The sequence below is a fragment of the Dufourea novaeangliae genome, unplaced genomic scaffold (assembly GCF_001272555.1).
Source record: "Dufourea novaeangliae isolate 0120121106 unplaced genomic scaffold, ASM127255v1 scaffold355, whole genome shotgun sequence".
Classification (NCBI taxonomy): Eukaryota; Metazoa; Arthropoda; class Insecta; order Hymenoptera; family Halictidae; genus Dufourea; species Dufourea novaeangliae.
In genome coordinates, this window is record NW_015374251.1 from 46,628 (window position 1) to 61,036 (window position 14,409).

Sequence of the window (14,409 nt, forward strand, 5' to 3'; positions counted from 1 at the left end):
GAGGGTTGAGTGGTGACACGTGTTGAAAAGAAGCTGTTGACATCTATAGGAAAGCTTAGCATAGTTCGTGTTCGCGCCATACTTATCAGTTTGAAAAGTTCGTTTGAAGCTTTTTGTGATTTGCATAAGTGGTGAGTTTCGTTAGCACGAGGAACAGTCTGTAGTGGATGTCAGTTGATGTCAATGGAAATTTCTACAGTGTTAAAACAGTAGCATTTAGAGGCTCCAGGATGGATGATAGTTTCAGTCGGTGGCGTGATTCGCCTTCTCGTGTAGAGAGAATGTCCTTCGTTATTTCTGATAGCGACGAGGATATCGTTAACAATGCTACTAAAGAACAAATTTTTGTGGTGGAGAGCAGTGGGAGCAGCACAAATGTTTCTGGGCGTTCAACTCCACAAACGTAAGCAAACTCTTTTGGTCTCTGCGCTCGTTGAATTTTAATTTCCGTGACTGTAATACGTTGTATCTTTCAGTTTGGTTTCGTCTAACAAATCTTCCTCTGCAACAAGAAATGTGAATAAACGCGACCGTAAAAACTTTATGCATCATGATTCTGACAGTGAGACGGACAAGATCGACCTTACTTATTCCAGTGGTAACAAAGAAGTTGGCACAGAGGCATACACTTTCATATGAAGACCATAGGGGAACAACATGATAAGTTACATTTCTCGTGTTTCATAGGGAAGTAATTTTAAACAAAATCAGAAACTCAACGAAAATGGACTTATCATGTTTTTTCTCCAAGCTCTTTGTATGATGTTGCAGTTTGATAGAGCACAGCAATATTGGAACTTCACTATAAGTATGTTATTTTGCTAGATGAGATGGAAGAGGATGACACAATAGACGATAAAGAAACAAAGCTGCAACACAAATTTAAGAATGTTAAAAAGAAAACCTCCAGTGTCTTTCAATCTGATATTTCTGGTAGCTCGTATGAAAATGGGTCCAACGATGACAACACAATGCAAGAGAATTTCAGTGATTCCAGCATGCATTTACCCAAAAAGAGAACAGAAAGGCAACATACTGTGTCAACCAGTTAGTCGAGCGTCAATGCTAATACATTTGTGTTAGAATTTTGTATGAGCCCACTTTGTAAAATTGAAACTGTGTTCCTTTCTTTTTTAGTTATTACTGTGGATGATGAAGATAGTTTGGAAGCCGAAGTTGCGGTATCGCTGGCGAAAAAAGAAATTGGCGTTGGTAACATAGATCCACTGGTCGCGCAAAAAAGAGCTCTGCTCGTTTGCAAAATGGAACAGTTACAGGGTCAACTAAGCAAAACAAAGGTAAACGTATGGTTTTACAAGAAAGACAAAAAGGTTGAACTCATTGTTGGAGTTTGTATATTTGATTTTTAGCTGTTGCTTACGACTGGTAACATAGACTTGCTACCGGACAAAGGCAAAAAATTGCGCGAGAGTATCGTAATGCAGGAAAGGGAAATCGAAGAAGTTGCGAATGAATTGGAAAACACTCCGCTCGTGCAAAATGATCAGAGACGGTCACACTCGTTCACCCAAGACGTGTCTTTTGTCAAAGAAGAATTTAAACCTCAGAAAGATACACAATGGGAGGAATTTGATTCTCATCACGACGTAGATTACATTCCAATGGAGCCTACATCGTCGTTGGAAGTTAAGGAACTCGGTAAAAAGGCTCAGGCGACGTTGAGTAAAGAATTAGCATTGACGGTCGATAGATTACAAGATCTCCATGGATCCCTGGTCGCTAGACCGTCCGAAGACGAGAGAGCCGAAGATCCGCGAGGGTTGAAAGTAAAGTTAATGCCGCATCAACAGCACGCATTAGCGTGGTTGATATGGAGAGAAGAACAAAGACCTCCTGGTGGCGTTCTGGCCGACGATATGGGTTTGGGTAAAACTCTGACAATGATATCGTTGATCATCGCTAGCATCGCTAAAAAGAAACACGGTGATACGAACGAGGGAAGCGACGACGAATGGTCCGACCATAAGTCACCGTTGCGACACAAAGGAGGCACGCTGGTAGTTTGTCCAGCATCTTTACTGTCGCAATGGGAAAATGAGATAACGAACAGATGCAAACGGGGCATGCTTTCGGTCGAAGTTTATCATGGTTCCAATCGTGAGAGTGTGCCAAAAAGATTAGCGAAAAACGACGTGGTTATTACAACGTACAATATATTGTCCCGTGAATTTAAGACGAGATCGACGGTGTACAGGATTCATTGGGAGCGTGTAATATTGGACGAAGCGCACATCGTTCGAAATCATAAAAGTCAAGCATCCGAAGCTGTCTGTGGGTTGTTGTCGAGTAAACGATGGGCTCTCACTGGTACTCCCATTCAGAACAAGGAATTGGATTTATACTCAATTTTGAAGTTTCTTAAATGTTCGCCGTTCGACGATATCCGTGTATGGAAGCGGTGGGTAGATAATAAGAATGCTGCCGGTCGCCAGAGGCTGGCAACCGTAATGAAGACCCTGATGCTTCGTCGAACGAAACAAGAGCTTCAAGCTAAAGGCTGCCTGGAAAGTTTACCGGAAAAATTCATAGAGGAGGTGACCGTGAAGCTCGATGCGCAAGAGAAATTGGTCTATGAAAAAGTTTTGATTTATTCTCGTACGTTGTTCGCACAGTTTTTGGCGCAAGGTGCCGAGAAACATCATATGTTCGATTTAGCCGGAGGAAAATACGATACACCAACATTTCTTTCAAATCCGAGTACGTATGTCAGCAGGACGCGAAATATTACACGTACAGCCTGTCGAATCGTTTTAAATTGTCGTGGTTTGTTTCTTCTTTTTTTCCAGACAAGAATACTCAATTTACAAAAGCGCAAAATAAATTATTATCGATGCACGCTGACGTTAAAACCCACGAGATTTTGGTCCTGTTGCTAAGATTACGACAAATTTGCGTTCATCCGTCGCTCATTCACTCGATGTTGGACCAAGAAGATATCGAAGCGACCGGCTTAACGGAAACGGAAAATATGGATCCTAACTTATTGTCGCAAATGACTAACATAAAATTGTACGATTTGGAAGGTAACAAAGGGGTCGAACAAGAGATAGGTGTTGACAGTAGGGTAGCTACGAATGTGCTCACATCGAAGAATACGGTGTTCCAGGCGGACCGTATAAGTTCTAAGGTGAGTAATCGTTATCGTGTGCGATGGAAATTATGAAATGAATGTTTCCCACGAGTTCTTTTGACAATTTTCCTTTCGATCAACGATGAAACGTTTCTTTTGAACATAGATTAAAATGATGCTTCGCAAGGTCGAGGAGATTTTATTGAAAGACGATAAATTAATAATCGTTTCTCAATGGACGAGTATGCTGAATATTGTGGCGTCCTTTTTACCTACGATAAAGGGTGCTACGTTCAAGATGTTCACGGGCAACGTGGCGATCAAGGACAGACAGGTATTTTCGTTTGTCGAACCTCTGCTCGTAATGGTTAACGATATTCTGCAATTTGATCGCGATATACGACATTATAGGGCGTAATGGATGCGTTTAACTCTCGGCACACTGATCCGAGAATACTATTATTGTCCCTCACCGCCGGAGGCGTTGGATTGAATTTAGTCGGCGGAAATCATTTGCTTCTCTTGGATATCCATTGGAATCCGCAACTGGAGGTGCAGGCACAAGACAGGATTTATCGCTTCGGACAGAAGAAGAACGTTTTTATATACAAGTTAATGTTTGGCATTGTTTTCTGTAATAACGAAATTCACAAAAAATAGAAAAGTATGTGCTATACGAAAAAACGATTTTCAGGTTCATTTGCGAGGACACGATAGAGGAGCGCATCAAACATTTACAAGAGAAAAAGATGGAAATAGCACAGAACGTTCTCAGCGGCGACAAGAACACGGCCGTCTCGAAACTTACTTTGAATGATCTCAAATCTTTGTTTGCTCTGTAAGGTAAAGTCTCTTTGGTTTCGTTTTGCTAAGAAAATTGTATTATATGTCAGACTTAGATTTCTCGATATCATTGTTTTTCTTTTCGTTTTACTATAAAAGTGCGTTACGGTGAATGGTTCATTCGACCGAACGATTTATTATTTAGATCAGTTTCTAAATTTGTTTGTGAACGTAAAATAACAGGGAAATATAAACGATATGTCACGTTGATCTGGAAAAGTTTTCGGTTCTCCTCCACGTTTCTGCATCGTTGATACCGTTATCCATTGCTTTCGGGCATTCTTTCTGTCTCATCTTACTGTGCCAAACGCCATAAAAGAAGTAGATTCCGAGCCCTGCGACAGAAGAGAAGATATGCATTTGCGGTTCACCAACTCTTACGAGACCACACTTAGACGCGTTCGTCGTTCACTTACCTATTACCATCCACACCAAAAATCGCACCCATGTCATTTTGTCTAGCATCATCATAAGGTAAATATTAATTAGAATACTGAGCGCAGGTAGAAACGGCACCAGCGGAACCTAGAAATACAGCAGAGCGTTTTCAATGCTTTTTACCTAACAAGAGTGAAAAGATTGGCGAAATGGAAACTGTCTTCATACCGAAAACGCGAGTTTCTTTCCAGAAGTCGGCTGAAGGTAAATACAAGTGAGGACGAGTAACAAAACAAGTATCAGAGCCACTAGGGGCAGGACAACCGTGAGTTTTCCGGTCAAGATATCGCCGACGTACAACGAACCTATGACGCCGATGCACACGCAGAGGATCACTGCAATAATACACAAAGTTTTACGCAAGGTAATCACACTGGAAGGGAAAAGAATCTCAAGATTATTTTTACGGTAGCAAACGATGAGGCCCGTGACGATTTGCGACGTTAATTTGGTCGAATGCTTTAATTTGTTAACATTGATTAACTGTCTAGCGATGAACGTTACAGTCCTTGGATCGTGGTCTCCCTTTTTCTCGTACGCTTCGCTCTCCTCGTACCTGAAACGATAAGAGGAACGACAGGAATGTGACGTTAAGTTACCCAAGTTACCACCATTTACCGTAATATCAGCACGCAAGTCGCAACGATCGAGTAAGCAAGCAACGTTCCGATACTCATCATGTTGACCAGTTGCGTCAGTTCGAATATCGCAGCCAGTACACCTGCAAAGATACGCGTGGGGCTTATTCCCTGATAACCAGTTGCCTACAAGCATTCGAGGAAATTGACAGTGACTAAAAAAACCATCTGTTTCCGCATTTTACTTGGGGTTTGGTCTTTTGGGGAAGGTCTTGCAAACATAACCTATGTTAAATTGGAGGCAAAAAAAGTTTGCGCAAGCCAATTTGCTGCCAATGTGGATCGCAAGTTGTTTATAGGAAATCTTGCATCAAACTTGTAGCCATAACTTTCTAAGAGGCATTGGACAAAATTTTGCTTTGCAAGGTTTGGCTGGGTTGTTGGTATTTCAACCGAACCTGTAAGAAGTCCTGCGGAGAAGGTACCCATTAGTGGCGTATGGAATCTGGAGCTGATTCTTCCCATCCATTCGAAGATCAAGCCGTCGGAGGCCATCGCATAAATGACACGCGGCAATGGGAACATTGCGCCTAGCAAGCTGTAACATTTCAGAAACCATCGTGTAATATGTTATCGATGATGGTTCTTCTTTCGTTGCGCATTCTTGACCTTACCTGGCGCACAGACCGCAGATAGCGCCTATCGTGACCAGCCATTTCGCCCAACCCCAACCGATTCTTTCGAACAGGTACGGGAATGGTGCATCCGGATTTTGCTCGTAATACGGAAGAACAGTGGTGAGGACCGTCGAGACGCCGAAATACGCCAAGAAAACGACGGTCAAAGATGCAACGATCGCTATCGGAATGGATCGCTGTGGATCCTTCGCTTCCTCCCCGGTAGTTGCGACGCAATCGAAACCGATGAATCCGTAGAAGCACGTCGCGGCACCCGTTATGATTCCAGCGATACCATACGGGGCGAATCCTCCGGTTCCGTAATCGCAATTTTCCTCCGTGCACGTGGGCTTCGTTTTCCAATTCGTTACGTCAGCTTCGAACAGAACATCGACACGATATAACGTCGATCGATTGTACACGGTAATAGAAATCCGTAAAGTCCGTATAATTTCTGTTCGAGACGATGATTCTAATGGAACGATAATTTACCTTTAAAGGATCCAGCGATTATCACGAAAAGAACCACCAAGAGGTTCGCCAGGGTGAAGAAGTTGTTCGCCACGGAGGATTCCTTCGCCCCGAAGGCCAGCGCGGCTGTGCAGACCGAAAGGAAATTCAACGGGTATTACAGGATAAGGACGACAAAACAGACGTCGAGGAGTTGGCGGGAACGGTACATTCAACGGTTTCATGATCCCAATTCCAAGAAGAGGAATATTGTTTCGAGATTTCCATCGATAGCAGTGTTCGGTTACTTTCTTACCGGAGAAGATTAGAGTGACACCGAACGCAAAGAAGTCCGGATAAGAAGAGAGATGATTGATGTCGATATGCGCAGCTGACTCGAACGCGTTACGCATCGTGTTGTTGAACAAAGCGTCGACGTATGTGCTCAGGCCTCGCACCACGCTCGCCGAGCCGATCACGTACTCCAGGATTAGCGTCCAACCGATCAGGAAATTCCGCGTAGCATAGACCTAGATAACAAGTCTGTTTTTATCGGATCGGTGAACAGAACAGAGCTTCGAAGCGACCACGTGCTTCCACTAGATTACATTCTCTTAGAAAACATAAGAACGTTCTTGACTCGTACCAGCGAACATGGACGCAATCGCGGCAATAGCAAACGATATCACCACAGCTGGACCAGCGATCCCCTTCGAAACCGATCCCGCCAGAACGTAGACACCTACTCCGAGGGTCGAACCGATTCCAAGGGCTGTCAGATCCAACGTTGACAGACATCGTGCGAGTTTCGTTTCATGCCCGGGAGTCAGTTCCTTCTTCCGACTGAAAGTCTTGTAAAGATTTCCAACCTTCCAGCTTTTCATGCTGTGCAGCTGAAAGAAACGAAGAAACGCGTGAAAAAGCGAACGGGGCCGACACTAATAGCGAAAGCATTGTGATCTTTTTCGAAAATCGAAGATTTCCCCCACTTGTGCCACAGTGCAGTTGGCTTCATGTTTTTATATGTAATACCATGTAAAGGGTAGACGACCACGTATCCATCATGGTCCGAAGGCCTCCACTTACCGATTGTTCGAATCACGACTGAACGCTAATTAAAATGTCTTTAAATCAAGTTGAAAGATCGGCCGTCGAGTGCGAGCAATCTGAATCCGTTCAATTGGTCGGTTGAATTGTTTCTTCGCTCCGTGGCTAGATTAGAACCGCCCAGTCTCGCCTGTATCGGTCATCCGCTTGTAATATTCTTCTAAACTGATGCGATCCGTATCGCTCTGGTATATTTTATGTTGATTTTCACGATAAACTTAGATACCGACGGTCCCCAACGATCATTCGGTCTTCCACGAATAGGCGCGAATCGAACAACATGTTTTTCGAATCTCTGTATCTACGTCGGTCAGAGTGTTTGGTTTAAACTATTCGATTATTCGAATTGTTGTATAAGTGTGTACATATTATTGTTGAGCGTACGGAAGAATTGCAATTCCTCGGATCCCTATTTCAATTGTCGTTCGTAAATGGAGAACGGAAGCGAGAATCGGTACTTTTGTTTCACGAAAATTGACTCTTATGACGCAGATTATTATATAAGTTACCATATCGCGTTAGGAAGTTTCCAAAAGGAAGACAAATTTCTACTTACTTGGACGATATCCGTGCACGATGACTTCACTCCGTGTAGTGCCGATTCCGATCGACACCGACGAGTACAACGAACGATACGAACTCATCCCTAACAATATTTTTCTAAATAACAGCCACTCTTTATTCTTCTTATCTGCGCAGATATCGATTATCCTCTAAGAGAAAATAATGCTACATAATCGGTCATAAACGAAGATAGGTAGGTACGTGGCCGCAGTTTCGAGTGCTTATTCGCGGTTTGCAACGCGATAACTGCATTGGTATCGTTCAAATGTTGAAGCGAATTTGATCTTTATGTTTAATCGAAACGCTAGATTAATCAGTCGTTGAATAATAAACACTTCCGAGAACGTGAACAATTGTGACAGTGCGTAAACAATACGGGGACGATTTATGGAAGAAAAGAATCAACAAAACGTTTATTTAAAAAATTTATAAACGATGCATTACATGTAGTTATGGACAGTTACAACGGCTGCAATTAAAGAGCATAAAACATTTCTATTGGACGGATATCGCGAGCTCTTCGACCACGGCGTGGTATAATAGGACACTCTACGTCGGGTCCAAGGCCATCTTGTTGTCATTTTTTAAGTTCTAAATTATCGTAACGATACGCAAAACACGTATCGTTCGAGTGTTCTTAACACCTAAACAATGCTGTGACGTATAAGGAGGTTCCGATAGCAGCGACCATTACCCAGGACGCGTGCAATCGTTCGACACCAGACTGAAAACACGTAAAGCGGGGAAAATCGTGTGTAATAATGGACTGTTTTTTCACTCGAGATATTATTATAATCGATTGAAATTTTCACTCACGATTATGTAATAGTTGCATTTATCTCCTTGACAGCAATCCGAGCATTGCCAATCCTGATACCATATGTATGTGCAGTCAGGCATGTTCGATTGTTTTATTCGTTCGCATTCTTTTTTCGAGGCACACCTCTTCGAGACGTAGGACTGCTTCTTCGCACCTTGCGACCAATACGGTGTACCTAGAAAGAACGATAATGACAAGAGACTACGAAAACAGAGATACACGATTTCCCGTTGACGCAGTGATCGTTGCTCGATGTAAACATAACCTCGGTAACACATTTCCATTGTTCAGTACTTGAAACTTACTTCCCCATTTAATTTCAGTGAGGCAAGCATCTTGTCCTTGCTCGCAGGTTTTTGTACTCTTTAGACACTTTTCCCTGTTCCCGTCCTGCTTGGTACAAACATAGCACTCCAGGGCGTGGCCTAAAAACGTTTACAAATAAGTAAACACGCTCCAAAAAAAAAAAAAAAATTGAAATATCTATCGAACGTACCGAGGGACAAGTAACATGCGACAAATAGCATTAAACAAAATCTCGAAAGTTTCATTTCAAAGTGCCGCTGACTTTAATTTAAAAACAACGGAAGAAGACAGGCACACAACAAACGACTCGATGACACTCGTTTAAATCGAACCAACATGGACCGTGACCACATTACCTCTAATACCATCTAATACTTTAATAGGCCGAAAGACATATGCGACAACGGTTTTATTTAGGCGGTAACATTTGATGGCGTATTACAGGAATTGCCAGAAATAGAGAGAAAACGATGGGAATTGATACGTATCGATTGGTAAATACTCAATCGATTGACATTTAATTGATAAATTTGGTCAAAAACGTAGCGCTATCTACGACAAAACGGTCAAGCTACCAGTCAATTGGTACCGTATTCCAGCCACGAGATGACAGCACCATGGCCTTTGTTTTTCTACTGTTTCATTAGGAAATAAGATATGTATTAATTAAACGTAAATTCGCGGGTAAAGCAAATTCGTAGCAAATCTTGCGACATAACATATACACCGAAGATAATATCGAGCTAATGGCTGCGAACTTTAAATGTATCTCATAAAACCACGTTCAGTGTTACATCGAACTTGGATTATTCTGAGAAACGATATGAGATTGAAAGTTTTGTAAGAATGTCTAGCATTTTGAACTTTGACAATTTTCTAAGTTTCATTTGTTTGAGTTGGCTGAAATTCTTAAATATTACGTCATTATTATCTTAAAATCGTAACATCATTTATTTACAATAATTTTATTTATTGCGAGAAATTGTATAAAGAACTTCAACCCAACTAGAGCTCAGTTAACCAAACTTCCACAATATTGCCAGGTTTGCATTTTCTTTATCTATTATTTAGTTGGTAATATCTATTTGATTGTATTTCATAAACTTCGGCGTAATTGTTGAATAATTGACGAGACGTATTTATCACAGATGGTGTTCAGAAAAACATCGTATTCGAAACTTTGACAAAGAGGCAATAAAAATACCACTGGGCATTGTACATCAATGCTTTCCATCCAAAACGAATTGAAATAACAAATTTTCGGAGATAGCCTGGGATATGTACGCGGTTGAATTCATTCATTAGTCGTAGCGTACATTGGAATGTAAGTTTTCGAAAAGTGGTCAAACAAAGGCACGAAACATATGGCTCTGACGTTGTTTATAACCATCGGAGTACTGCGAAACGAAATTTCTGAGAAATCGTCCTTGTGCGTCTATTATTCCGTCTGAGGTCGGTCAGTGCTCGTTGAGCTAACCGAAGGTATAAGCAAAAAAAAAGGTCGCACCGGCGTGTTCTATGGTACTGAATATTCTATTTCGTTAAACTAGAAATTGAAGTGGGGCGGGGAGTCAAAGACGGCCTAAGGGTCATTCGTCTCGCACAAGTTGAAGTGACAAGACGTGAAGTGAATTCGCTCCCATCGAAGTGTACGTGATCATTACTTTTCACATCTAATCATTTATACCAACTATTAGTGCCTTCGTTATTTCTTTATCGTTACTTTCGTTTGATATTTATTCAATTTCGAGTAAATTATCGTAAATTAATTCGATATTACGGGAGAAAGTGATCGGTTTTCACGATTTTCTTTATTTACGCTGTAGTATTTACACATTTCTGATTCCATTTACAATCTTTTACGGCACACCTCGAGTACAATAGTTATTTATTTGTAACGAAATTGTAATTTAATGTAATTGCTTGGTTTAAACGCGTTTATTCTCTGTTTCAGAGCACCGGTTGGAAAGGACGTGTCCCCTGACACCATGGCAGTAGCAACACTCCGGAAAATTGGTAAAACACGGTAATATGTGTAACAAATAGGTGATCGTCTACTATATATTTTTATTTTATCGTGTTTCTATTATGTCTCGCCGTAAGCATGATCGCGATTTTTTTATTTATTGTGCAAAGATCGAACGAGAATTCTTCCGGGAAGTATATACAGTGAATTAAACTACGCAATTGAAGAATTCGAAATGGCCACCGTGGCCATTACAAAATTTGAATATTACTTTTAAACATTTAAATTCGAAATATTCGTAATTTCCTGTGTCACGGACGCGAAATTGTTTTAATATTAATTATTTCACCTGTCTATCTTTATGGAACCATCGTGTTTGCATTTGCATACGGTTTCGGTTGTAAGTTTGATTATATAGATACCGCGTAATTCATCGTGCTCGCCAAAGCACGGGTAAATAACGAAACTTTGATACTTGAAATGATTTTCTAAACATTTACAAAATTCGGGACGTGATTTAGATAGAGAAAATTAACGTGCTTACAGCTCTAACAACAAATGTCTTTAATATAATACATAAATATTAAATATATATGTCTAACAAATTTGACATATTTATATTGAATTGAATAATTATTCTGTAATATTTAATAATGTTTGAACTGATGTGAATTATTGAAAGGCAATATTTTCTCGACAAACACTTGGTAGGATACAGAAACTAAAAAAGTAGGCAGGCACAAGTGTGCCTTGTATTTCCCATGTACTTTTCTTTCAGAGAATTTTGTGGCCGCGCGCAATGCGGTCGAATAGAGTCAGTGTTTATATCGTACAAGATTTTTAAAAGTTTATGCGGAGCGAACTGGCTCCGTGTAGAATCTCACCGGAGATGTTAGGTTTTCGCGAAATTAGAGTCAATATTTATTGCGTGTTATCAATTACTGTCAGAGTGTCCGGACACTTTTTGCTTTTTGAGTCGCAAAAGTAGAGTCAGTGCATCACCGAAGAAAATATTTTTGCGCAGCTCTGTTTACAGAGGATGTAAGTATCTTTGTATTTTATTAATTACACTATTCAATTGAAACAGCTAGAATTTTGAGAGGAGGTTGTAACGATTTCTGTTCCTTTTTTATCAGATTCATCAGGCGCTGTATCAACGAGCATTGCAGAGGATGTCCTCGGGCGAAGCTCCACCCGCCAAGACTGTAAGTATCTTTAAATATTCTTACTTACATTATTCAATCGAAATAAGTAAAATGTTGAGAAGAGATTGTAACGCATTTTGTTTCTTTTTTTTTCCAGATTCCTAGAGTCTTAGACGGAGCCCTTCTGTCATCGGGTGAGTCGCATGCTTTTATTCCTCCAGTCCCCAATCATGTCGTAGGACGATTGGTCCAAAGCGACACGGGTGACTGGTTGTATACGTGCTTAATATTGCGAGTACAGTGAACGCGGATATGCAATCATATCCGCGAGTAGTGACATCGATCTGTTATGTTTCTTAGATAGGCTAGGGTCTTCTTGTACGCCGCGTTTATTATTAATAATATAATTCAGAAATATTTTTCATTGAAAGTATATTTATAAACGAATATTAACTTAACGTGAAATTATTGATTAATATTGATCTTTGATATTTTGGGACCAGAAGTCCTATTGTTTACAACAATTGATATTTTTCTATTAATCGAGAACGTGGTACTATATTATTCAGTTTGTCATATCGAAACAATTACACTAAAATTATTCTATTAATGTCTTCATCGATCAAGACGATTACATAAAAATTATTGTAGTGTTGTTTACAAGTACGGTCAATTGATTGAAAAATAATACCGAAACACATTAATGTATGAAATATATATCGAGGAATATAGAATCGAAAGAACAGAAACCATGCCGATATGTTTAAAGTAGAGGGGAAAACATTGTGGTGCCTTTTTAGATGTGCATGTTACATACAGCAATTAACGCAACACCACGAGACTCGGCAGCACGTTTCAAAAATTGAAACCAGTGTTTCAGGTTTCATTCGTATTTGCAAATTCCTATAAATTATCGGTCCATAAAACGAAGAATCAGACGTGTTGAATTGCGTCGTCTGTGCATCGGTATGCACACCCTCGTGAAAAACCATTTGTTATGGAATAATTTAACATGGGTGCACACGTGTTAAATTATTGTCGTGGCCGGTCGTTTTGATGTCAATAGCAAAGAATTGTATCCAATTTTACGTACACACGGGTAGTAATATGTATATCGAAACGTGCTGGCGTGTACTCACGACCACTTTAATCGAGTGTGAGCGTTAAATGCAGGGAAGGTACTACTGTGTTTGGCCAGCATGAATACAATGTTCCTTAAACATATCGGTATGGTAGTCATACATGTATGTACTCAGAAGAAACGAGTATTTGTAAAGTCTGTCCCTTAAAAAGGACAGGGCCAGATGTGTCTATATACCACTTGCGAGCAGCATTCTTCCCTTCCGAAGGTACCCCCACTACGGGACTATACCCCCACACACAGGTTGACTCGCTCGAGTCAATCTGAGGTCGGTAGTCGGGGAAACCCACGAGGGGAGGCTTGTAATTGCTTGTAGTTCGTGGGTGGCATTTGGACACCTCTGGTAGTAGAGTCAATTTTTATAATTGTTAGCATATTAATCACTTTTGATTTCACCCGTTAGTGTGTTCTTTATTATTCTCAAAAGTTTCACCGTCATTTGTAACGAAATAAGAAAATTAATATAAAGTAAATTTATTTATCATTTAAATGCAGTATTAGTAAAATGTACAAGCAAGTATTGCATATCGGTCAGTGATGCTTCATGAATATTTTTATTTGTATCGAAGATATATTTGTCTTCATTTATATCTTTAATACAAATATGAATATTCAAGAAGCATCACTGACCAATATATAATGCTTGTTTGTATATTTTCCTAATGAAACTGTGATGAATTATATGAAATACATACTACCACGTTACTCGAAGGCAGATATAAAAATTAAGTAGCGCATTTTGATATACATAGATTGAGCTAGAACGTAACGTTCTAGACATATGTGATATTAGAGACCATGTACAAGAAGGCATTTCGCGACGGGTAGATCTCTGAGTCAAAGTGACGTGTTTGTGATACTTATATCTTGATATATATCTTACATTGGCTTTGACGACGGGATCGCCCGAGGATTTTTCAATATATCTAGAGTCATATATCTTATTGCAAAATCTTGCTTAGAGTCTTCTCAATTAAATTATACAATATTAACAAATAATTAATATTTGCTTTTCAATTTTTATTAATAGCAAGTCGAGTCACTTTTATTCCAAGAGAATATTAGCCCGTTAGAAGAGAATGAACAATATAATATATTTTTTAGTTAGGATTTTCAGTATATTAATTCCGTGTTCGTTGCTCAAACCCTTTCACGTGCCCAGGTGCTACTTGATTGGGTGAGAGCAACGGGGAACGATGACTTGATTTCATATAAATAACATGTGTATGCGACTGGCGAAGTTAGCTTACCGTGCACGACGTATTTTCCACTTGTGTGTGTGT

At 40.1% G+C, this 14,409-nt stretch overlaps 3 protein-coding genes across 3 annotated transcripts; 1 reads left to right on the top strand and 2 right to left on the bottom strand.

The window, feature by feature from the left end:
* Positions 1-230: 230 nt before the first annotated feature.
* LOC107192513 (transcription termination factor 2-like) lies at positions 231-4,139 on the top strand. The gene is made up of 9 exons (XM_015581793.1): positions 231-403; positions 477-598; positions 826-1,047; positions 1,138-1,298; positions 1,371-2,718; positions 2,808-3,148; positions 3,258-3,425; positions 3,503-3,702; positions 3,786-4,139. The coding sequence occupies exons 1-9, from the start codon at positions 231-233 to the stop codon at positions 3,931-3,933; spliced, it is 2,883 nt and encodes a 960-aa protein (XP_015437279.1). The 3' UTR covers positions 3,934-4,139.
* On the bottom strand, positions 4,136-6,964 carry LOC107192514 (cationic amino acid transporter 2-like). Its single transcript, XM_015581794.1, is given in 11 exon segments — positions 4,136-4,269; positions 4,351-4,459; positions 4,541-4,707; positions 4,780-4,928; positions 4,991-5,093; positions 5,409-5,548; positions 5,625-6,003; positions 6,120-6,224; positions 6,394-6,589; positions 6,591-6,607; positions 6,724-6,964. Coding segments are annotated over 11 exon segments (1,737 nt in total). The 5' UTR covers positions 6,962-6,964.
* Positions 6,965-8,181: 1,217 nt separating this feature from the next.
* Positions 8,182-9,218, bottom strand: LOC107192605 (CD59 glycoprotein). Its single transcript, XM_015581900.1, has 4 exons — positions 9,065-9,218; positions 8,874-8,993; positions 8,565-8,743; positions 8,182-8,472 (listed from the first exon to the last, which is right to left on the bottom strand). Exons 1-4 carry the CDS (start codon positions 9,117-9,119, stop codon positions 8,386-8,388), a joined length of 441 nt encoding a protein of 146 aa, XP_015437386.1. The 5' UTR covers positions 9,120-9,218; the 3' UTR covers positions 8,182-8,385.
* Positions 9,219-14,409: the final 5,191 nt, after the last annotated feature.

Bases quoted from the DNA above. Each gene is read 5' to 3' on its own strand.
- LOC107192513 (XM_015581793.1), top strand. From the start codon at position 231: ATGGATGATAGTTTCAGTCGGTGGCGTGATTCGCCTTCTCGTGTAGAG. The intron at 1,299-1,370 runs GTAAACGTATGG...TTTGATTTTTAG, and splicing joins GTCAACTAAGCAAAACAAAG to CTGTTGCTTACGACTGGTAA. The intron at 3,149-3,257 runs GTGAGTAATCGT...TTTTGAACATAG, and splicing joins CGGACCGTATAAGTTCTAAG to ATTAAAATGATGCTTCGCAA.
- LOC107192605 (XM_015581900.1), bottom strand. From the start codon at position 9,119: ATGAAACTTTCGAGATTTTGTTTAATGCTATTTGTCGCATGTTACTTG. The intron at 8,994-9,064 runs GTACGTTCGATA...AAACGTTTTTAG, and splicing joins CGCATGTTACTTGTCCCTCG to GCCACGCCCTGGAGTGCTAT. The intron at 8,473-8,564 runs GTGAGTGAAAAT...ACGTGTTTTCAG, and splicing joins AATGCAACTATTACATAATC to TCTGGTGTCGAACGATTGCA.